The 24,564-nt window shown below is 42.5% G+C and overlaps 1 protein-coding gene and 1 long non-coding RNA gene across 17 annotated transcripts in view; one reads left to right on the top strand and one right to left on the bottom strand.

Moving 5' to 3' along the window:
- The window catches only part of PLEKHA7 (pleckstrin homology domain containing A7), a 159,461-nt gene extending 159,111 nt beyond the window's left edge, over nt 1-350 (bottom strand). For 9 of the 16 annotated variants that reach the window (XM_065066104.1, XM_065066105.1, XM_065066102.1 and 6 more), the window contains exon 1: nt 149-347. In XM_065066104.1, coding sequence (XP_064922176.1) covers nt 149-231 — 83 coding nt within the window. In that variant the 5' untranslated portion in view covers nt 232-347. Of the gene's footprint in view, nt 1-148 lie in introns of all 16 variants that reach the window. The other 7 variants (XM_065066117.1, XM_065066114.1, XM_065066118.1 and 4 more) reach the window with 2 other exon arrangements.
- Nucleotides 62-19,684, top strand: LOC110365634 (uncharacterized). The gene is made up of 3 exons (XR_010473269.1): nt 62-200; nt 11,578-11,651; nt 19,551-19,684. It is a non-coding gene; the product is annotated as an uncharacterized LOC110365634 (long non-coding RNA).
- Nucleotides 19,685-24,564: the final 4,880 nt, after the last annotated feature.

The following is a 24,564-nucleotide window of genomic DNA, read 5'->3' as shown; positions in this document are numbered from 1 at the left end:
AAGCGGAAAACATGCACCTGTTAGAGACTGCGTGCGGCCGCCCGGGCGGGCGGGAGGGAGGCGGGCAGGCAGGCAGCGGCGGGAGCGGGGCCACCCTCCACCCCCGCACCCCTTCCCTCGGCGCCCCCGCCCGCCGGCGCTCCCTTACTCGATGAAGAAGACTCGCCCGTCCTTGCAGACGCCGTAGGACCAGTGCTCAGGTAGGGTGTCCCGCCCCACCGCCGCCGCCATGTTCGCGGTGCGCGCAGCCAGCCGGCCGGGGAGGGGGTGCGGGCGGGCGGCCGGCGCTCGGCGCCCAGCGCCCGGCTCTGCTCGGCAGCGCCACCGCGGCCGCCGGAGGCGCGGCGCCCCGGCGCGGGCAAGGGGCGACACCTCCCGCCCGTCAGGAGGCCGGCGCCGGCCCCGGGCAGACGGCTGAGGCGGCGGGAGCCTGAGGGGGCGCCGGCCCCTTTGTCCGCCGCGGCCCGCGCGCTCCCCCGAGTCCCGCGTGGGCCGGCGGCCCCGTCCCCGCGCGGCAGCCGCCGGGGTCGTAGGACACCGAGCGGGACGCAGCGACGCGGGCTCGGAAGCGAGCGGCGCACCGCGGGGGCAGGAGCGGCTCCGCGGTCTGACAGGGAGGGGTCACGTCCTTGGAGACGATCTCCGGTCAATGAAGAGGCCGGATCAGTCTCCTGCTCCGGTCTCGGAGTCCCGGCTGCCACCCAGAACGTGACAAAAGGAAGGATCAGTACAGGTGTGATTGCACTTGACTTCCACCGTGTCCCGGGATACCCTCAGCAATGGTGGAAGGTGAGGAGAGAAAGGACATAGGGACTTTGAACCTCAGTTCTGAGGGACGGTGGCTGGAAGGTTAAAAGCAGAATCAGTAACAGTCAGTTGACAAGTAGAGCTGTCAGCAATATTGCAAGGGACCTGTGCCAACCCCTATATTCATCAATAACCTGGAAAAGGAGGGAGTGGTAACAAGAGGGCGCCTGCCAGGTGAGTTTAAGTTGCACATCACTCCCTCCAAGCTCAGACTTGTGACATCAAGTTTTCTACCGGTGCTGGTGCACAGTGCAGCTGCAGCTAAGGACAGAGTTAAGTGCTCCAGGCAAAGCTGCAGTCTCTAGAGAATATCACAGAATCCTTAGGGTTGGAAGGGACCTCTGGAGATCATCTAGTCCAACACACCTGCTAAGGCAGGTTCACCTGGAGCAGATTACACAGGAATGCATCCAGGCAGGTCTTGAATGTCTCCAGAGGAGACTCCACAAGCTCTCTGGGCAGCCTGTTCCAGGGCTCTGTTACCCTCAAAATAAAGAAGTTTCTCCTCATATTCAGATGGAACCTCCTGTGCTTCAGTCTGTGGCTGTCACCCCTCATCCTGTTGTTGGGCACCACTGAAAGGAGTCTGGTCCCATCCCCTTGACACCCACCCTTGGGATATTTACAAGCATTGATGAGATCCCCTCTCACCCTGCTCTTCTCCAGGCTGAACAGACCCTCAGTCTCTCCTTGTAAGAAAAATGCTCCAGATCCCTAATCATTGTAGCCCACTGCTGGACTCCCTCTAGTAATTCCTTATCCTTCTGAAACTGGGAGCCCAGAGCTGTACTCCAGATGCAGCCTCACCAGGGCAGAGCAGAGAGGGACGATAACCTCCCTTGACCTGCTGGTCACACTCTTCCTAATGCACCCATGGTACTGTTTGCCTTCTTGGCCACAAGGGCACATTGTTGACTCGTGGTCAGCCTGTTGTTGACCAGAACTCCCAGGTCCTCTGCAATGCTGCTCTCCAGCAAGTCCACCCCTAAGCTGTACTGGTGCCTGGGGTTCTGAGTGAGGAGTGACAGCCTGTGCCTCCCAGCATCAGCTTGGCCGGGAAGATAATTGCAGCAGAAGAGAAAGCCAAGAGGGGTCAGGGTAGGGAAATCCTTCACCTGCTTCTCTCAACGAGAACAGCAGTGGTAGAGCCAAGCGTGGCTCAGTGGGGTTTTGCTGTTCTGATACTGGGGAGAGAGAGAAGGATCAAAGAGCCAGGAAATGGGATGTTTGCTAGCTAGGGGTAGAAGGAAACTATTAAATAAGGGAAAGACAGGCTGCAAAGAGGCATGGGAAAGGGCAGATGGGTAAATGAAAACAGAAGAACTGAGGGCATGGCTGTCAGGGAGAAGCCTGCAGTAGGGAGGGTTTAAGAGGGGAGAGTGCTGTGGTACAGGGAAAATAATACATATATGCTTTTTCTTCTAAATAACTAAAATGCATCATCAGAAGAAAGTAGGGGCAAGAAAAGCAGCAGCAATGGGAAAAGAGAGATTTTCCTGTATTTCATAGGAGTTTCAGACAACATGCAGGTACGATGCATCAAGATGGCATTCTGTGAGGCTCCCTTTTTGGCCACTCTTGGAAAAGATGGCTCCATAGTAGACCAAGCATCATCATTACTGTGGGACACGTCACAGGCTAAATGTTGGAAAGTGGTTTGATTTCAGTTGCATATGAGAAAGCATGGGCTTGAAATCAAGGCGGGTGGGGGGGGGAATGGCGTGGAAGTCTAGCAGAGTCTTGCACCTGCAGAACTATTGCTAACTTCTATTGACTGATTTCCCTGAGATTACACCATCAAAAATTCTTCCTCAATATTGTCATCTTCCAACAATTCACAGAATTTTAGTTTATTCAAAAGCAACAGAGACCATCTTCTAGCCCTTTATGCCAAGTCAGAATTTTGATTAAAACTTTTGTGCTGCTTCTCTTTGAAACCCTAGCAATTTGGAGTCATTCTGGTGATGTTGTGATTAGATGTGAGTTATCATAGAACCCCCAATAGGTCAGTTCTCATGCAATTACGAAGTAAATCAAATACAAGTTTCTTAGTGTCATTGCATGTTTAGATCTGTGCAGAAGAGATTAATCTGTCCAGAGCAAGAATTTATTTACCTTGATGCTGTGAAGCAAGTCTTTCATGATCTGTCAGCTTGTAACTCCACCACACTTAGGCCACTAGAGCACTGTGGCTAGATAGGCTTCTCCACTTACAGTGAATAGTAACTAAATTGAATAAACATTATTGTGGTGTGTATTTTGGGTCCTAAAAGCATCTGTACTGGGTCAAACTAAGTGTCTGTTTAGCCTAGTATTCTGTCTCCGATCTCAACAAGAGCAGGTGCCAGAAAGCATGCAAGAGCCAAACGATCATATGCAACTCCCCAGCTTCCTCCCTTCTTCCCTCAACATGATAGTATCTACATCTAGTGCTTGCCTTCAAAAGCTGGGAGCTCAGAAGGCTCTTGAGCAAGATTTTTCTTCCATATATAACTCCTAACAGATCTCTTCTGTGAACCCATCCAGACTAGAGCCCACATAGCTTCTATCATCCAAAACAGCCAGTAACAAAATGTTCCTAATGCTCATCTTACCTGAACCATGTATGAAGAATCACCTCCTTTGTTTGGAACCCAGCTCCTGTTTCATTGATTCTTCTCAGTTCTTGCAATAAGAGGTAATGGTCATGTAGTGCAACCTCCTGCAGGGTCGGTGTTGAATTTAGACCAGGTGGCTCAGGCCTTTGTCCGGGTAGTATCTGAAAATCTCCAAGGATGGAAATTCTACAGCCTGTCTTAGCAACTAGTTCCCATGTTCTTGTAGTGAAAATGCTTTCATTACATCGAGCTAGAAACTCCCTGTTTCAATTTATCACCCTTGTCACATGACCAAATAATAAGTTGATGCATCATCGTGCCTGTAGCACCTGTTAATTGCAGATAAATGCATTATTGAAAAAGATGTAACTTGCAGAGCTCTATTCTAAAATGAAGATCAAGATGAAAACTTAATATAAATTCATAAAAGTTCACAAGCTGACTTGTATTGGGCTGATCAGGAGGCAAGTTTGTGATTTAGAGCCCTGGAGGAAGAATGCCTGCAGGCATCATTCATTAATAAGATTACAAGTTTCTTCTGGTTCCTTTTTTCTTTTTTTTTCTGCACACAGCTTGTTCTCAAGCTCTGGTTCCAGCTTTCCCAGTTTTCCCAGTTTGGCTAGTTTTGACCACTTATTTTCTAATACAGATCATTCATTGCTCTGTGGAGGCACTGTGTGGAAGAAAGTATTTGGGGTTAAATAAGGAGTTTCAGGCCACAATATCAGGAACTCAGCCGAAGGAAGCAATATATGCTATTTAACAAGATTAAGGGTCTAATAAAAGCTAATTTGAGTCTCCTTTTGTTGATAACTGGGTAATTTGGGGGGACATGCTGAGGTCCTGAGTACTGCAAGTTTGCACCCACACATTAACAGTGTTACTTGCTCTGTCTGCATCCCCTGGGAGCACTTTTTTGGATAAGTGATATACATTTTAAAGTATGCCAAAATCTGTGGCTACACTTTGCTATTTCCAGAATAAAATAAAACAACTGAACATGAACATCCTTTCTACCTCCTCCCTTTCCTTTCTTTTTGCCCTTCCCATTACAACTCAACTTCACCCTGTCAGTGCCAACATCCAAATCTTCTCATTTCCTTTTTTCCCGTGTTTATTACACACACCACCACCCCTGCCCCATTCAGGTCTGCATGTTCCCCGGCACCTTTTCAACGCTTTACATGCTGTAACTTTTCAGCAAAACGTGGAGCAGGAGTCTAGAAATAATACTGGAGATACTATATAAGAATCTCCAACAAAGAAAAAATGTTAAAGTGTAATTCCATCGGTCACAATTAGATCCAGTGTCCAGGAGGTTACAGAATCCCAGCTGCATTTCAGGCTGCTGGGTGTTCTAATATTCTATTTCCTATTTTTCTGAGGATGGAATATAATTGAATTTGGTGGTCTTAGAGGTCAAAAGCTGCTGCTGTTTCAGAAAATTTAACTGAAGAGAGATACAATGCGTAGAAAAGCCTGTGAGTTATAAGTTTTTCATCATGGCCTATACATTTTTTAAAGGACAAGCACAACCTATAAAAGGTGTCAGGTCAGACAGAGGCAAAACCTTTGAGAAGCAATGAATCTGAATTATTAAATCATGGTTAGGAAAGCTCTTAAGCCATAATGCAAAATGTGTAATATGCGTTTTAGCATGATTTACCAGCTCTGCTCAGAACAGCTGAAAATTAAAATCACAAAAGGGTTCACAGATTGGTTTGCTAGACAATTTTGGAGCAGTTTGCCCAATCTTTCTCATTACTCAGGTATAGGTTGTGCAGCTGAATTGTTCTTCAAGATTGTGCAGTGAGATTCCCGCCTGGCAGTGGCAAGTGCTTAAGAGACCAGAAATCAAAACACTGATTCTTATAGACAGAAGAATATGTTAATCAGACGGGAGGGGAAATATGAAAGAGCTCTTGGAGAAATCAGGCAAATGCACGTTCCAGGAAAATTTCTGATGCCATTTCTCCAAAACTGCAACATCTTTTCGGATGATGGAGGAATTTCACTAAGGAATAGATATGATGTATTTGTTCAAATTAGAGAAAGCAGCTTTCACTGTTGAACTCTCAAACAGCATGGGAAAAGCCATCTCAAGAGAACAATATTAATTATTACATATACATATATAATGATTAATAGCACTATATATATAACATATATAATGATTAATAGCACAATAATAGATTCCCTTGTCCCTGGGTAACTCAAGGAGACATGCTGATGTCCCTGACTGCTGCAAGGTTGAACCCACAAAAATGGTAGACTTTGGACACTGCTGGGTAGGGCCTCTTCAAAAGATATTACAGAGAAAAAAGATATTACAGAGAAAAAAGATAATATATGTGATTGATTACCCAATGTCAGCAGCTCGGTGCAGAATAAAAGTATTAGTGACATCAACAGGACTCTTCAATAACCTGAAAAACAAAAAATGGTCATGCACAGCTAGAGCCAGATTCATACTGTGAGATAAAGGAACACTGTAAAGAAATAGATCAAACACGCAGGCATATATATATATATTTTTTTTAAGTCTGAGGTCCAAAAGTTGTTTACAACAAAACAGGACAAATTGAAACTATTCAACTTGAAGAAATACCAAATATTACCTCACTGGGTAGGGAAAGCAAACAAGATAACAAGGTCATTATTGTATACTTTCAAAATGAACATATAGTTGTTGGGTTTTAATACATACCAGTCAATTGCAGTCCATGTTAATCCATTTCAGGGTGAGAAGAAATCAGCTTGATTTATGCCAAGATAAATTTGAAGATAGATGCTACATAGAAAATTTTCCAAATATAATTAGCAGTAAAACAGACTAAGTAGGAATGTTATGGTATTCCCTTCATCACCAATTCCTAAAGGCTGGTCCAGACAAAACTTCTGTCAGGGACATTCTAAGTATACATATTTTGTCTCGGATCCGCAGCTATGAACAGCCAGTCTCACCAGATGCCTTTTAGCCTAGGTTTCTGTGAAAACAGAAGGTGATTCAAAATGTTAAGATTTTTAGAAATAGGTGGGCATCAAGAATTGTCATCGCCTGATATCTACTAAAGAGCACCATTATCGAGTGGCTGTCTAGCTCCCAGAAAGAATACAGAGCAACCATTTGAATTGGAAGATCTCTGTTTACAAGAAGAGGAAGGACAATCCCTGATGTAGTTACGGAAGATAAGCGACTTGCGCTACTGATGACATGACTAAAGATAGAGCGCATGCTCTGGTCCGGCTCTGGAATGTTTTCAGTTGAACCACACAATCCACAGAAGCCAGGAGGGCTGGACACAAGGAAAGGTGGCAGGAGTCACAAGATAAGTACAAAAGTTTGGCAAACCTGCCTGCAAGATATCACCCATTTCCAGCCTAAGTACTTTCCAGGACAGCATTAATACATATTGCTCACAATGCCAAATCTTGAATGGAACAGGGAACATATTGACACCAATAGATTGTGTTTTATCCTTTTATGAACTTTGACATTAAATTAAACATGTTTTGCATTTTGTGCACAGGGCAATTTATGCTGTGGGGAAGGCAATGGCTAATTATAGACAAAGATTTTTGGAGCCTGTCCTGGTTTTGTTAAAAAACAAGCTTCTCTTTTAGTGAATTTGCCTGTCAGCTAAAGCTTTCATATTACCTGCATTTTCCTGGAAAACCAGATACATGTTTTGGTAAACATAGCAATGGAATGCAAACTTACTGATAAGAATGGATGCACATCTCATGAGAGGGGCAATGAGAAACAGGTGACCAAGAAACTGACCAACGGAGTATAACATCCCATTCACATTAATACTTCATATAAAAGTGGGAGATCATGAGGATCTCATCCCTTTTCCTTATGGCCGACATTAGGAGAGGACCTTGCTAGTCGTCCCTGCGAACTGAGGCCTAGTGACAGACTGAATCCAGTTCTGGTTGGCTGCAGAGTCCAGTCCAGGACTTCGGGTGCCGACTCTGCAGTTGCTGGGACTTTCCAGACTGGTTTCGTGTATTTTGTATTATTTTCTCTATTCTTATTAGTAGCATTAGTAAAACATCTTTAATTTTTCCAGCTCTCTTCTCTCTGTCCTTCTTTCCCTCCCGATCACCTCTCCTTAGTGGGAAGGGGGGAAAGGGAGGGGCTGAAGGGGGAAAGCGGGGAGAGTGGGTTAACCATACATCCGCCATGGTTTTATTGTCACCCCGTGATTAAAACCTCGACACAGCCTGTTTCCCTTGCCCTAGATTGAGATGTTTCCCTAAATTTCCATGGGACTACTGTCAGGCAATAAAATTCTAGGAGTACCAGAAGATACTATAAATATAGCTCATAAAGTAAGAAAGATTAAATAATGGCAAATCTATTGTTGAGGGAATTCCAAATATGAAAAAAAAAAAAAAAAAAAGGAGTTATTCATTTTCCTGACCACTGGAAAGAATATAAACAAGTTCAAATTGTATCCACAGTTCCTTTGAGGAGGATGTGGGGCACAGCAGACACTGTACAAGAATAATTTTCAGGCTCACTGTGTCACTGTGGAGCAAGATCTGAGTGATGGCTGCACACATGGATCAGCTGAGACTGTTACACCGCTGAGCAAGACAGATGGGGAAATGACATTGAGAAGGCAACACTCCTGCTGCACAGCAAATCTAAACTTCTCCTTCCAAACCATGCTGAACTCTCCTAGGAGCAAGAAAAATTGTAATTATCTTTAGTTAAAAGCTTTTCTTTTCCAAAATACTGTCAGTATTTAAAACTGTGTTCACGCTGAAAGTAACTTTTATGGAATCCAGAAGATATCTTCAAAACAATTCTATTTTCCTTGCAAATCTCCTTCATTTTTAAAGATACCCTACTGATTTACCTTTTAGAGGCTAACATCTGAATATATCCAATTACCTTCCACCTGAGCATCCTATTGCCCCAAATATTTATGTTTCAGGAATCGTTAAGCCTGTCCCCTGAAATGCCCAAAAATGCATGCAAAAGCAAAAATTAATGAGTACATTTCCTAAGAACTATGTCAATTTACAATTTCTGTCACACAGGCTTTTATGATTACTATATTTAGCAGTCCTATCGCTTATTCTCTTCATTTTCTCTCCTTTGCCTTTCACAAAGTCCCAATAATTTACATACCTAACGCCTAGAATCCTTGTGCTAAGATATATTGGGTAATCAGTAATTAAATAACAAATAGTCATAATTTTGCCATAACATGTCTTATCATTCTAAACACAAGTGGCTATAGTTAAATGACTGCACAGCATTCAAGTTATTTATAGGAGGGAAAAATATAGAAGAAAAATTATTATTTGTAGAAGGGAAAAATGCAGAAGAAAAATTACATCCCAAAGTCACTTACAGGATCATTTCCAGACATTTAACTAAGATTTTTATAATGGACAGCTGAGGGTCTTTTTCTTACTTTCCTGGCAAAGGACACTGTAGGCTGCCAGCACTGAGAAACCCAGTTCTTCAGTCCTTCAACTTTTCTGTACCTGTGACTGTCAACATTTGGTTCGTTTTAAAGCAGACAGCTGAAGTCAGTTCCATGTTAATGCACACAAATAGGTCCACTGTCATCCTGCAGCCATGGGCACCCAAGTATGAAGAGACGATTCTTCTGTAAGAAATGGGACAAATGGAAAGATGGACATCTCTGACCTTTAAGACTAAAAGCTTTATCATTTTAAATCAGACTGTTGAATTCTCTGAGGTTTCCTCACTGATTGTGCACTTCACTCCGTTCCCCAACATGAGATACCTCACTTCTATATTCCCATCAAAGCCTTTTTCCCAGCTTTGAGTCCACTATCCTGTGTAATAGCCTGTGACTGGTGGTGTTCTCTTCCAGCATCTCTGGCAACTGCCATTGCCATATTGGCCTTTGGTTTTTTTTGCAACTACATGCCCCGCTCAGGGCAAGTAGAATGTCTCATATTCCCTGTAATCTTCACTAAGACATTTTTTTAAAGCAATTAAAGACCCCTGAATTCACTATCTGGGCTCCTTCTGAAGCTTGTTGCTTGTTTACAAGACCCAAAACTTCACTCTAAATAACAATCCCCACACAAAACTCCAGACAGGAATCAGTTTTGGCATCTTCTGCCCTGTCTTTCCGGAGGTGTTATTTTCTCAGCAGGCTTATAACTTACCAAGGTCTCAGCCCTCTTTCTAAATAAGCTTTTGCCAGGCAGAGCAATCTCTTCCCACTGTGGTCTCCCAGTTCCTCCTTCAAAGTCTCCTTTGCAGGAGAATCGAAGATTTGGGTTATCTGCTTGTCTCCAGGAGGAGATAACTGAGGGTTAACTTGCCTCCTTGATTTTTCTAGTAATATGAAGTCTACGTACCTCATCACAGGTTTTCCAATATCCTTCTTCTTTATTGTTTCTTCCAGCTTTCTGTTACAGCCCTAGCAAGTGTGCCTTCCTGCCAATCCTCCACACCTGTTTTTGCCTCTTCCTATGCTGGACTCAGGTCCTTCCATGATTTTCAAGTCTCCTGCTTCACATTTTTATCCCCTCCACTCCTGGCTTCAACAACAATAGGTCAGCTTCCAAAGACTATGTGATAAAGTCTATATGTGAGCATGACAGAGCCAGTAGCTATAGTAACAGAAAAGCATACCTTCAACAAAAATGAGGCAAAAGAAAACAATAAATCTGAGAGGTCTCTTTCATCTCGTCATCATGAGGAGTTACGTTAGTGGTCAGGGTTAAGGTGACATCCAGCATTTGGAGAGGAGGGCACGGTGTGTGGGGTGATAGGCTGTGGATGTGAATGAGGTAGTGTGGAATGAATCATGGTTGGACTTGATGATCTTAATGGTCTTTTCTAACCTAAATGATTCTGTAGTCTTTCCCCCCATCCCCAAATACTGCAAGGTTCCATATATAGCCTCCTACATTTCTTCACCTAGTTTTATCTTCCCCTAGCCCAAAACAGGGTGATATACAAATAAAACTTTCTTTTGTTTGGTTTAAGGAGGAAAATAAATAATTAATAACACAACAAAACTAGAAAGAAAATATGGGTTTTTTCCTGGAAAAAGAAAAATACATCTGTAAGTTGCAAATGCAGGACAGGCAAAATTTTCACTATCCCAGTTCTGCCTTAATTTCTGACACATGTTCAGCCATAGGACCCTTTTGTGGGCTGTGAAACTAATTTCCACTGTTCCCTTTTTATTGTCTTGTTCTCTTAATAATCTTTTCTTCTTGCAATAAACCATTAGCACAACCGTTGCCTCTCGGTTTGCAAGTCAGTTCAATTTCAAATGCAACAAGGCTGAATAGTTACTCTTATTCCTCAAAAGGTTGGATGGGATGCAGACACATGGCTATTACTTTTGGGTTACAAATTGGTCTTCAGGGCATCACCATCCAAAGGCTTCACCTGGGACTGAGGCTGGCATCACATAGCAGGTTCCATTTAAATACGAGAAGAAACTTCTTCTCAGTGAGGGTGACAGACACTGGAACAGGCTGCCCAGGGAGGTTGTGGAGTCTCCTTCTCTGGAGACATTCAAAACCCATCTGGACACCTTCCTGTGTAGCCTCATCTGGGTGTTCCTGCTCCAGCAGAGGGATTGGACTGGATGATCTTTTAAGGTCCCTTCCAGTCCCTAACACTCTGTGATTCTGTGATCACTGCCTGGCTGCAGAGTCCTCTGCCCATGATCTCCAAACCCGAGGGTGCAGGTGGGTCTACAGGGCAGTGGAGCCAGCCATGGGGATGAGAATGAGAGGGGAGCTCCCGCCTCGCCAGGCATGCACGACCAACTCCTGCCGTGCTGCTTCCCACCTCAGGCAGCTCAGGAACTACTGGGGTGCAGATCCCCAGGGAGCCCTGGGAGCAGTTTGGGAGGGTAGCAAGGGTTTGAGAGAGGACATTTTCCCCAGCGCAGTGCTGTGCTCTCCAAAGACATCTGTGTAGGTCCCAAAGCAGTGAGAGCACACACCGACACTTCAGATCCAGCTCACTGTTGCACAAACCTGGTGAGCAATCTCTAATAATTAAAAATAGCATAGATAACTTTTAGAACACAGATAGAAAAAGAAGAGCCTTCTGCAAGTTCTTGAGAAGAGACCTTGAATCTGACTGGACTGAGTCAAGGTATTAAAGATGCTTTTTTTAACCCTCATATATTCTTCATTCCTCTAGAGCCTGTGTAGGTGGACTTCCATAGAGAAGACCAAAATAGACGCAGTGTCTCGGCTTACTTTACCACTGAACAGGTCAGCGGGGTGCAAAACATTGTTCAGTAATTTAATGCATGTGTGCATGTGTCACACCTTTTCATTCCTGCTTTTTTAAAATGTCACTGTTGAAATAGGTGAACAATACAGACTGAATTCATACAAAAAAGATGTCTTGTGAACTTCATGATTTTACATAAATTAAAAGAAATGAAACCTTCTTCATTTACTGCAGTATTACATTTCAAAAATTATTATTTCTTACCCAAGACTTCCTTTCTTGAGGGAGTAGGAGTATTCCATATATCTTTTAAATATACTAACTTGTTACTATTCATTATAAAACCCACCTGAAAGAGATTTCCTTTTAATCAGTCAAGTAAGTAACCATGCGATTAAGGAGAGAGAATTATGTATTTCAGCAAGTTATATCCTGATATTTATCAAACTGGAATATTGTTATACCTGATTCAATTTTATACTTTAACATCTCTCCAGTGTTATTGATTAATGGTTAAAACTCTCCAAGGTTATTATAAAACACTGTTATAAATAACTTTTCTTATTTAGATACCTAAGGAATGTGATCTCTACAAATGATGAATTATATCCCACTTCTTAAATACAGAGTCCTCTGAAATCTAATTTAAACAGTAGCTAAGCAGATTAAATACAATAAAAAAGGAACAAAAGCAAGGCAGTTTGCAAAATGATAAATTTATGGGGTTTTTTTTCTCAGCACTGTATAGGTTTTCCACAGACTGTTTTGTAGAGTATCATGTTTCTCACTGCCTTATTAGATCATTCTAATCTGGATTTACATATTGATTCATTCAGTTTCAATGTCAATCATAACACGAAAATTTAATAAAAAACAACTCTAATTGTTCTTCAGAGACTTAGCAATAATTACTCCCATCTCATCGCAGTCAAGGAGACGTCTTTCACATGTTCTTTTTTTCAAGCATAACAATTGTGTGTTTCTTTGGGGCGCCGCATACTTTTCAAATCAGCATTTCATTCACTGAGCTGTTGATGGCTGCCTTAACAACATATCACATAGGGGTCACACTTGATAAAATTGGAACTGTATTCTGTCAACAATAATTATGTGGGTGTTTTGCTCATTTCCTGCTGTAGCTGTCCCATGGCAACAGCGTAAGAGCAGTGCACGTAATTTAAATACATAAATGACTCCTTAGATGACATGTTTCTGGCTCAGGTTTGGCAAAGGCATGGTAAAACCAGACTTTTTTGAGAAACTATCACAACTACTTCCATTATATGCAAATGTGTAGGGAATGTGCTAATTCCCGAATGGCAGGTGCAGTTTTGCTGTAGTAGTAGCAGTGGTGGCCTGAGGCATTTCCAGAGTTGGGTAACCAGCTTGAAATTTCACTTCGGGCCATTCTCTCCACTTTCTGGTGGAGTTCCCAAGAAATGCCTCAGCCAAAGGTCATTATTCCAATTAACCCTGCTCTTGGGGTTATTGCTGCTAAAGCAAATCTGATAAAATCACGTTAGAAATTTCACTTTTATCAGCATTATGTCCTCCTGGAGTGCTGCAAGAACAGCTGATGGTAATGATATTGTCATCTAAACTCTAGAAAATAATTTGTTTGGTACATGGCAAATCAACTTTGCAATTTTCAGTTGCTGTTTTGAGAATATTTACTTTTCTAAGATTGGGTGTTTTTTGCTTGTGAATCAAGAAGATTAAAAGGTGTTGTACATACAATTCATAAAGCCATTACAAGATGAGTTAACATATTGCAGGCTTTTACCGCCGGCTCTGAGAACAACTAAGTTCTGATGTAATAAGACCTGATGGCAGGATTAAGCGCGCCTACAACTCCGGCCATTCAAATATAAGCTTCACTGAGAAAATTAGCAAAAATGATACAATTATGTTTTTTTTTTTTCTTAATATGAGCACCCCAACTAAACTTATTTAATTTAGGCTGATGCTAATGTACTGAGAAACATATGGAGATTATCAAAGTGGATCAGATTCAGGCTGGATTTTTAGAAGAAACCGTTTAATAACCCACCATATGTCCCTGGAAGCATCATTTCTTTTGGTTTTAACATTCTAGAGGGATTTTAAGAACAAAATATAGCACTAGGCAAGCTTAAGATATACAGATATATGTAAGATATATGTATTTAAGATATGTCTAGAATAGAATTCAGTGCTCAACAATTTTGCACTAGGGGAGAGAACGACAACTCAAAGTAAGGTGACATCTAATGACAAGCTGTATATTAGTATATTGACAAAGCCCAATGTGCCTGGAATGTCATGAGTGAATCTTCTGCAAGTCACATATCAATTGTCTTTTGTATTGTGACATGGAGGTAAAGGAAACCCAGAGTGTTTGCTATCAGCATCTGATTAACCACTGGATTCTAACTCTAGTTTTGGAACAAAGAACGATTTTATTTGATGCCAACCATTGTCTACGGCAGTGAAACAGCACAGTTTCCATTAGAGGAGGAAGAATTTTAATTCTGATAAGATGTGGGGATGAAATGTTAACTTAAGACAAATGAATATTCATATAGGAAAGCGAAAATAGGTGTCAAGGACTTGCTGCACTTAAGTCCTTGGCTACATGAAAACTGTACACCATTCAACAAAACAACAGGGTTTCTAATGATTACTTTCCCCATATAATTTATTCATCTATTCCAGAGCAGTGTTTGGGGGCCTAATGAGTATTTGTAAAGCTCTGGCTGAAATGCACTCTCTAAATGCAAAACATTACACCATTTACAATGAATGAAGTGGTGTAGATTGCTGGTTCAAAAAAGCCACTAAAGCTCATCAACATGTGCGTTTGAAGGGTGGATTACTGCTCCAGCTGGGAAAGCCCCGGGAACATCCTGCCCAGCTGAAAGGCCAAGTGTGCTTCCTTCCCACCGAATCCACACTGAAATGCAGAGAGAAAGGAAAAGTTGTGTAACTTTGTCGCTTCTCTTATTTTCACTCAATTTCACCCTTATTTTCCCCATATGGGGCAATTATGAATCACATCTCAAAGAACTTCTCAGAAAATAAATAAGATTAAGTTTCTGTTTGGAAATGGCTTTTCTTCATTTCTAAACAAATGATAGCTGTCCTCTCTATGTCCTATGAGTTCAAGCACTTTTATCACTCTCACTAGCATCAAGAAGAGATGGAGCACCAGGAGCTCTGCCAGCCCATCTCTACCACCTTGGCCCCCTGTTGAAGTCAGCCATTGTTCCTTGCATGGCCATGTTTCAAGGAGTCTGGCCTTCTGAAATACAGATTTCTGAATGTGTACGATACACAATGAACTTCTATCAGCAGAAGTGGCAAATAAGATGATCTCATGTTTCCCTGTGCTATCTGCTTGATGATGTGATTCTCTTGCCCGTTGTTGCAGTACCGTTGCATCTGACAAAGATGCTCTATGCCTTTTTAACTAGTTAAATGTCTATTTGAAAAAAAAAACCAGTAGTTTTCTTAAGCTCTAAATTGTTTTCATTCTTTGTATGCCTTGATAGTTGCATTATCCCTAACAATAAAACCTATGTAACACTGGTGATGGTGAAGAGCAGGTCCACTAATTCTAGAGACAATCCAAGACTTTATAAGACCAGGTTTCAGTATGAAAAGAGAAACATCAAGCACAATACAGACTGTGGAATTCATCCCCTGTTAACTAACTGTTGTCCAAACAATTTATTTCTACATTTTGCTTTGCACAATAAATAAGAAGTCAGGAAAGGCAAATCCCTGGCTTTTAACATCTTGCACCTTTCTACCTGTTAGTTTGTCTCTCCCCCACATATAAATGGTGACTGCTTCTACAGTGGTTCTTACTTTCCTCATATGTGCCGTCTGCTGCATCTTAGGACACGAGAGCGTACAGCTTCTATTCTATGCATCAATGCCAACACACCAACAAAAAAATAAAGCTGTCAGTGATTCATGGCAGCCTCCTGGACAGAGAAGGATACAAATTATTATTACATACGTTTTATTAAATAGCCAGCTTGGAAGCTAAATGTCATTTTTCCTCATTAGCTGGGCATAGTAACTAGTTTGGCTGAAGTATAATCTCATAAATGGGGATCAGTGTGGAGACTGCATTCTGTTGGGAGGGAAAAATAAAAAATAGCAAAAACATTGCCCAGTAGAAACATGACTGGAATTCAAGATTATACCCATTTCCTTAGCAGTACTGTACACGCAGATATTTATAGAAACTAGCATCTATCAGAAAGAGGTATTAAGTTAATTAAAATATGTTGTAGCCTAGGATTACATTTTATTAATTCCTGCTTGCAAGAAGGTCATGTCTAACGATTTCCTCTTGGAGTTGCTGATTTTTGCAATTGAACTATTAAAGATTTTTGTTCTTGTTCTACTTGTGAAGATATTCAGATTCTTGCGAATGTGACTGCCAAGTCCCTGATCTTTCAGTGTTCCTTTAAGTTTTTGCCCCAATGAGATTCTCTTTTTCTCAAGGGAACACAGCACAAACATCAGGAATTGTAATTAATTTTGCATCAGTCCAGAATAAAAGCCATGTATCCAGATAGCCAGGATCCTCCAGAATTCCAAATAACCCAGGACAACTGACTGTAACAGCCTGATACTGTTCTCAATTGCATCATTGCTGCTTTACCACAGCTGTGACAAATATACAATTCCTTGTGAATACTTAATGTTGACTCGCACTATAAATGCATACTAAAGTATGACATTTTACAGAAAATCATGCATGCAGAGTATTCTAGATGAATGAGACATTAATTAAAAAATAACCACCACCTTTACTTTAATTCCTTGGGCAGTGGAATGTCCTGACCACTGCTGAGAAAGTGTATTAAAACCTCATCTTTTAAAATATTTTGGAAGCATGCAGAAACTCTGTGGAGAACCTCAGAGTGGTTAGATAGATACGCAGAGACACGACGACATGCAACTAATTCATCTGTTTAAATAAAAGGCAATGGTTTGTCACCAATCTGTTCAGAATATAGCTGTGTCTACTATTACTAGTAGCAGTGGCATATAACACAGTGCACATTCCACCCTTCTAAGTAATATTAAGTCTCAAACCCTTCTAAGTAATATTAATTAATCACGTTACTGACCTGAGTTTGCAGAGGGATCAAACCGAAGGGGGTTAACCAGTTAGACACAAGTGGTCAGTGCTGGGGAGGGGGGAAAAAAAGCCCAAGTTTACCTGAAGTTCTTTTCATCCTGAGTTAAGTTGAGGTGCAGTTTATCTTGTCTGCTGTACAGACAGCATGATTCGTCTTTCTAAATGTACTATTAGGACAACCAAAGCTACATCCAGTCCTGGAGACGCTGAAGTGCATTCTGAACTTCACATAGAGTGAGCCGTTTAAGTCAATGATGAGGTTCACCACAGTAACACAAGGTATCCATACAGATGCCTATAGCATCAAGGTTGCACAGTCTTAATTGTCTCCCAACAGATGAAAGGACTCTGAGACTTATTTCCATTCTCCTACAAAAAATTGGTGCTCTGCATCTTCCAAAACATTTGGCCATGTCTGGCAGAGGGACCAGGTGCATGGGGGAGGCATTTTGGAACCTCACACCTATTTTGCACACCTTAAGGATTACTCAGTGAAATTCCTCTGTGTATTTTGGGCACCCCTAGCACCTATGGTGACAGAAAGCATCGTGTGGTACCAGCATGTGCTGTGGTTCTGCGTCCAGGGTTCATTCTGGTGGCTGCTTTTAAAGGTGCAGCCTCCTCAAACTCAGACACAAGCTTAGCTGTCCCTAGCGATCAATGCAATATATGTTGGCACAACAAGTGCAAATATTTGTAATGGTGTCTCACAAGGGGTGTCTCCTGATCTCAGAGCAAAGAGCAGGAACATGGTGAAAAGCGAGGAAGGTGCTTTGAGACAGGTAAGGGGGAGCAGAACAAGAAATGAAGCTACTCCCCCTAACACAAGGGGGATTCAGACAGATTTTCAACATGCTCTGAATTTTGCTAGTTTTATATGTCCTGAATTTGTTCTACAATTCAAAAATCCTCTTGCTCTGATGATTGCCTACACAGGAATGTCATTGCTAGCACCTGCTTTGGAGCACCTGCAGGAATGTCTCTCCGTGAAAGCCGCTGTCATCTAAAGAGGCAGCAAATCCATGTTGCAAAACTTGATCAGCTTCCTGCTTTCCCATTCCCCGAAGCTACGAGCTCTGAAAGGCGTCTTCAGGGAACAAGAAAAATCAGATGCAAACCAAAGGTCACAGTCAATGGTTTCTAGAAAATTTTGAGCTTAAGCATCTACTAAGCCTTTGTTCACATAAAGAAATATCAATGTAACTAAATTTGTTTAGCAACTTACTCGGTGAAGTGTTATCCTCCTCCTGTGGGGACACGTCGGTTTATTTAAGACAGTCTAAAAAAACCAGTTGTATTGTTCTCACCAGAAGCAAAGTCACACGACTGAGAAGGACCCAGTTATGAGAGCAAAGCAAACTACAGCTGAGGCAAGTGAAGGGCACAGTTACAGCGTGTTATCAGCCCCATCTGGCCAATGTGCCCGTGCCAGCAGCACAGCAATGGGGAAAAGATTTGGGGAGCTAAACAGCATCTCCGCTTTACTTGCAAGTGCACAAATGGCTGTTATTTCCCCAGGCCCCTTGTGTGGCATTTCTCAGTCCTTGCAGGCCACCTGAGGCACTCAAACGTTTCTCCCTCCGTCCACCTGCCAGTGACCTCCCTCATCCCCTTCCTTCCCACAACCGACCTGAAGTCAGTCCCGCCTTCACGCTTGACCCGTACATTGGAGCAGCTCCCAAAAACAATGCAGTTGCAAAATGGTACAGTTGTTATCTGCAGATAAGGCTCAGTCTGTTCTACAAAGCTTTGATGATACATTATATCAGCTAAGAATGTGAAAAAAAAATCCACACCTTGTTTTATCTGGCTATATTGGCAAACTTACAAAATATTTTGTTGGCTTGCTTTATGGCTTTCAAGAAAGTGGAGAAATAAGCCCAGCAGACACACTTCCCTCTGTCACATGCTGCATCTTCAGTATGGCCTTATGCTATCCTGGCTGTGCCAGCTCAGGCAAACTAATAATACTTACAAGTGTGAGATATGCGGGTTTTATAACAGAATTCCAGTGGGAGTAATTTTAACTGGTTTTACGACAGAACTTGGCAGGTTTAGGACAGAGACCGAATGCTGTTGTACCTGTGATAGCAGTAGGCTGCATGCAATGATCCAAGTGTTCCTATATTTAAAAGTAAAAAGGAAAATGAAAGCACTGAAGTCCAAAAAAAAGCAAGCTGAGGCTCAGGAAGAACAGCAGCAGAAAACAGCTAGTCAGCGAGTTACACATTAGCCAACACAGGCGCTCCTACGTGGCTTCCAGGATTGCTTTGCTGAAGCTCAGAGAGACAAGTGCATGATCCAGCGGGTCTGGGGCAGTCGCTGCCGTGTAAGGTCTCCTTTCCCACAGAGAATAAGAAAATATTACAAAGCAGGAAAGAAAAAATGAAAAAGCAATGCTTTTCCATCCCCACTCCATTTCCCAGATGCAGAGCAATCTTGGAAAAAGGGGGAGAAGGGAGATAATCTTTTCAGGGATGCCAACGCATTCCCCAGTTCCTAGCAGCGGGGAGGCTGGGCAGGCTGGTACTGTGGTACTGCTGTGACTAGAGACCTTCACGGCCACCAAGGTGCTACAACAAGGCGCCGTGAAAACATGTGCTGAGAGAGCATTCTTACTTGGAAGAGTATATGCTTTTTAAAAAGACAAGATAGACAAAAAGCAAGAAAACAGGTGGAAAGTCACTTATCCAAAGGGCGAGTCACCTTTCAGAGGCAAATGCAGGCTCCAGAGTGTACGTAAGGCCAGTGCCCTCCCTACAGCTGATTCTTGTGTCTTGCTTCCCTCTGTCTCCAGTTCTTCACACCAAAACCCATTCAGCAGAAGTCCACTTCAACCAGATTTTGGTGGGTACCAGGACAACAGAGAAGTTCGGAACCAAGGAGGAACATGGGGATTGTTCTGCAGAGGGTAAAACATCAGCCCAGCCTTTGTGGAAGGGGGATCTGGCAGATTCCCAAGAAAGAGTTGCACAATATTTGCTGAGCTCTAACCATATTCCAGAGACCTGGAGGTGGAAGAGGGGAGAATAATGGACTCATTCTGAGAAGAAACCATTTCCCACATCCTAAAACTCTGCTTGGAGATTCGGGAAATTCTGCGAAGTCGGAAGAAGTTTCTGACTGTGAAACAAGCAATATTTCTGCTGGTTCCACTGTAAAGCAAACCCACCTCCTTACTGGACTTCTGCAACTTGCCGTATCATTTCTGCTGAAAAACATTTCAAATCTCAAGTTGAAAAGAATTAGATCATAGAATCGTTTCAGTTAGAAGGGACTCTCAGGATCATCAAGTCCAACCATAACCTAGCTCTAGCACTAAACCACGTCCCTAAGAACCTTGTTTAAACACCTTTTAAACCCCTCCAGGGATGGTGACTCCACCACTTCCCTGGGCAGCCTGTTCCAATGCCTGACAACCCTTTCCATGAAGAAATATTTCCTAATATCCAATATAAACCTCTCCTGGCGCAACTTGAGGCCATTTCCTCTTGTCCTATCACAGATGTTTTTATAGCTGCATTAAGGCCACCTACAATTGCTATTGTCTCTGAAGTGGGACAACACTGTTCTTCTGTGGGTATGATTGAAATTCAGCTATACAAGAGTGGTCACACTGTGGTTTATTTGTGAATTTTGTTTGTGCCTTTCTGAAATTGCTTTGCAAAACACTTTACCTTTGGTGGCATTTTTCATCTAACAGTTTCATTGACGTAAATATTTAGTATACCCCTGCCAAAAAAACCATGACAGAAAATTGACATGCAAGGCAAACAGCAAAGGACCAATTCAAACCTCCTTGGAATTTCCTTAGGAATCAAAAGCCACTTGGAGAAAACATTTGCCAGCTCAACAATTTGAAATGTCCTATACACATCTCTCTAATAGCCTCTGTAATAATTGACAGAGCACAATACACAGAAAAGATGCCAGCACATCACAAATATGAGGCTGTTGAGAGGATTAAGCATAATCCTGTCTCACCAATGAATAAAGAAAATAAGAAGCGGAACTGTGTTGTGTTGAATAGCACTGAGTCAAAGATACACTTATGACAAGCTTTGGGGGTTTTTTTTGCTCAACAGAGTTTCACTGAGAAGGTCATGCATGAATTCTGAAAAAAATGGCATTATTACTGAGGAATGCCAGGCAAAGCAGGAAATAATCTTTAATTAATTTGCGAGGAACTTTCATTTGGCAGACACAGTCTGCCAAATAGAGACAGAACAGTAGCTTTCTTATTAAGCTGATAAAATCGACCAAAAGTGAAGAAATCCCGTAGTAAAAAGCATTAGAACAATGGATTTTTACTAGCAGATGTAATAGAAATCCACGGGGAATCCTGGCAACACTCACTGGGGTTTTTTGTCCTGAAATCAAAGGTATTTGTGACAGAAATGTAAAGAAAGAATCTTAACATTCTCTGCTTTTCTAGACCGACTCAGTATTTGATCTCAGACAGGCTAAAACACAGGTAGATTCAAACTTACCCATTAATTCTAACAACTCAAAGTACCATACTTTGTTTTTTCTTATCAGTATTATTGTCTTTCTAATTCTATTTCCAATTGCCACCTCCATCTCCCACCAGTTCCTACAGGTATTAAGAGATATTTTTGTCATTTGTAAAATGCTGGGAGAACTTGAGATAATAGGCACTTCATAAATGTAATGTGTTATTTTAGTGAAACTGGGACAAACTGCTGGTTTCAAACATAATTGGCTACAATGGAAAAACTGGAGCATCTGTAGAAAACTGGGACATGGTACGTGTGAGGTGCTAATATTTATCCTAATGTGGCGGATCTGTCCCTGTTCATAGGAGCTCACCCCTATATTTAGGGGTGTGAGCAAAAGAGCGTTAAAAGAGTTTCGTCTGTATTTGAAAATGTTTCCTGGGAACAGGAAGCAATTCAGCAAGTCAATGTGCTTCTTTTTCACATCCACAAGCCAAAATTTAAATCTAGCTTAAGCCTGAAGGGAAACAAGTTGGGCAATTTCAGCATAATCCCTTCAGAAATGTATTCTCTTCACATGAACACTGCTCGGCACAGTAGCAGCTCTGTGCAGGAGAAGCCTCACACTGGAACGTAAGAACTGCTACAGTTTAGGTTAAGAAAGGGAGTCTTTATTGGCAGGCTTTATAATAATAACCTATACAAATTCATAAATAATCTTAGCATATTGACATCCTGTAAAGGAAATGTGGAAAACTTGCCTAGGAGCTGCCCGCATTAATCTTCATTCTATCCTGTACTGGCGTTTTTCCCAGTTTCCTATGCCTGAAGTTCACAATATCTGTTTTTAAAGGAACACACTGACCCTTACAGAGTAGAGCCCAGAAAGCCTGATTTGCTACTAGTTTTAATTTTTACATCCTCTTTCCCTATCGCAAGTGGGTTTTGAAGTGCAGCTTCTAACGAGCCAATGGAAAATGCTATTTATGTCAAAAACTTGGTGTGCAAATCAGATGACTAAAGAATGTGAATTTATTGCACCACCAGGCCTTATGGAGAGAGAATAATATAAAGGAGCAGTATGCAACGAAGATAAAGTTTATGGTCCAGCCTCACTAATATGTATCAACACTGGCCAACAGCTTTTACCATGGGCTTTAAGCAGTGACCCAGCAACAAGTTGAAGTCACAAGACTGTTTTCAGCCACACTCTGCAAACTCCTTGCCATGACCAATGGTAATTTTGCCTTCACAAAGTGGATTTGCTGTGGGCGGGAGACTCCCAGCACCTCCTCTGACTGAGAAAGGGAGAGGTGAGATGAGAGGCAGGCACCTGAGAGCTGCTGTGCAGACATACAAAGGTTCCTGGGAAAGTGAAGTGTTGCATGCTGTGAGGCAAGGGGGTTCAAGGCTTTCTGTACAACATCTCTGCTTCACTCAGCAAGGAAACTGTCACAGCAAAACACTTCTCACGTACTCGCAGATCTAGTGGTGAAACAGGCTTGGTGTCATCAGAAAACCAACCTCCCTCCCCATGAAACAAGCTGTCTAGATCACAGCCCAGGTTGCCAGTGTACCTGTTTCACACATGCACCTCTACCATCACTTTAGGACACCATCAAAGTTCATCCCTCTTCACAACACAACACGCGCACACCATCAAAGCTCATTGTACAGGTCTGACTTGTCTGCATCTATGAGAGGTCAAGGGGTCCTGGCACCTGGGTCTGGGGAGGAGGCTCCTCTGGGGTAGATGTTCAGATGCTACCAAGTATGAAGCCCTCAGCTCTCCCTCTGCTGAAGTCTTCCACCTGTGCAGTGCTGAGCTTTCCACCAGCATGTGCACCCCTCACAAAGTTTAGTGCGTCACATTTAAAAAGACAGTAGCAGGAGTGGAGTGTCACTGGCTCCTTCAGTAAATGCCGTGGCAGACAGGCAGGCAGACGTCATGTCCTTGAAACCCCCAGCAAAGGGAACAGGGCTTGCCCAAGTGTCCTGTTCAGAAGATGTCATTGTCATGTTCTCTAAGTGAAGAGGCTGTGTCACCAAGTCAGAGGAGAAGGCATTTCAAAATCTGGTTCTGGTGTATGTATATAAAACTAGAGAGACAAACAATGGTATGTCTGAGTAATCATACCTGTCCCTATCCCAAAAAGTCTCTCCGAGGTCTTACTTTCTACTTAACTTTTGGGTTATCTACTTGATTTTGGGTTATCAGGCATCTTCTGAGATGAATACATCATTTCCATACTAATCAGCTCCAAGGTTAGTGAAGGATACTGCCTGCTGTTCTTGGTTATCCAGCCCAATTTATCGAAATTACATCTGGCCTACATGAGATGCATTCAGTGTGTTCTCTAACGATTCATGACACTATCCCCTGCAAAAGTCTTAAACAGGAGAGCAGACTAGTACTTTCTAATGCTTTTCTAAGCAAAGTTCCCCTGTGGCAAGGCTGTTACCCTATAGCTCCTGCCATATACAGCGTTCAGATTATATGCTGTGCTAATAGAGACGTGACACTAGCAGATATTCTGGGTCAACTTCCACACAATTTCAGCACAGCTACTGCAGGTTTAGTCTAGTAAATCTGAAATAAGAGTTTATCCCTTGCTGATGCTGTGAGGATGCAAGGACAATGTGACATGACCACGTAAATTGAATAAAATGCACCTTTTCTGTACCGGAGATCAAGAATATCTCTGTTTCTAAGATTCTGAAGTTTTCCCTCTGATGCACGAATGTAATTCCCACTGATAACTGTGATGCCATCCGTGCCCCAGTTCCCTTTATCCTGGCACACTGCTCTCAGCGACAGGGGCACAGGGGACAAAGACAACAATAAAAGAGACATTATTAAGGCAGGTAAAACTTCCCACATGAGTAAGTCTTAAAATATGTACGTTAGATGAATGGAAACAGAAACCATTTGCCTGAGGTTGCCTTTGTTACTTGACTAAAGAGACATCTAGGAAAAAAAGATATTTCCACTGCCTTGGCAAGACACGCAGCCTGTATGCGCTCCCTGAGCACATTCATTCACAGCTTTCCCGCATTTTTACACAAACACTATGGTCTACTCTAGCCAAAAGTTTCACCCCCTGCGGCTGATGTAATTTGCAGTTTGGCTTTATCCGCTGTGCACAGGAAAGTAAAGATACCACAGCCAGGCTGCTCCTTGCTCCCAACGTCTCTCCGGCTCCTTCTCCCACCCCACCTGGGCTTGGTGTGAAAAGGACGAGCTGCAAGAACAGGTTCAGTGCCCTTTGGAGGAGCACTTTGTGTCCAGGGCACTTGGCAGCAAAGCCCAACATCTGCTTTGTGCCCCCAGGGTTATCACAAAGCAAAGGGGTC

The sequence above is a fragment of the Columba livia genome, chromosome 5 (assembly GCF_036013475.1).
Source record: "Columba livia isolate bColLiv1 breed racing homer chromosome 5, bColLiv1.pat.W.v2, whole genome shotgun sequence".
NCBI lineage: Eukaryota > Metazoa > Chordata > Aves > Columbiformes > Columbidae > Columba > Columba livia.
Note: the sequence above shows the minus strand (reverse complement) of the source record. Positions and strands in the feature narration are given on the sequence as shown.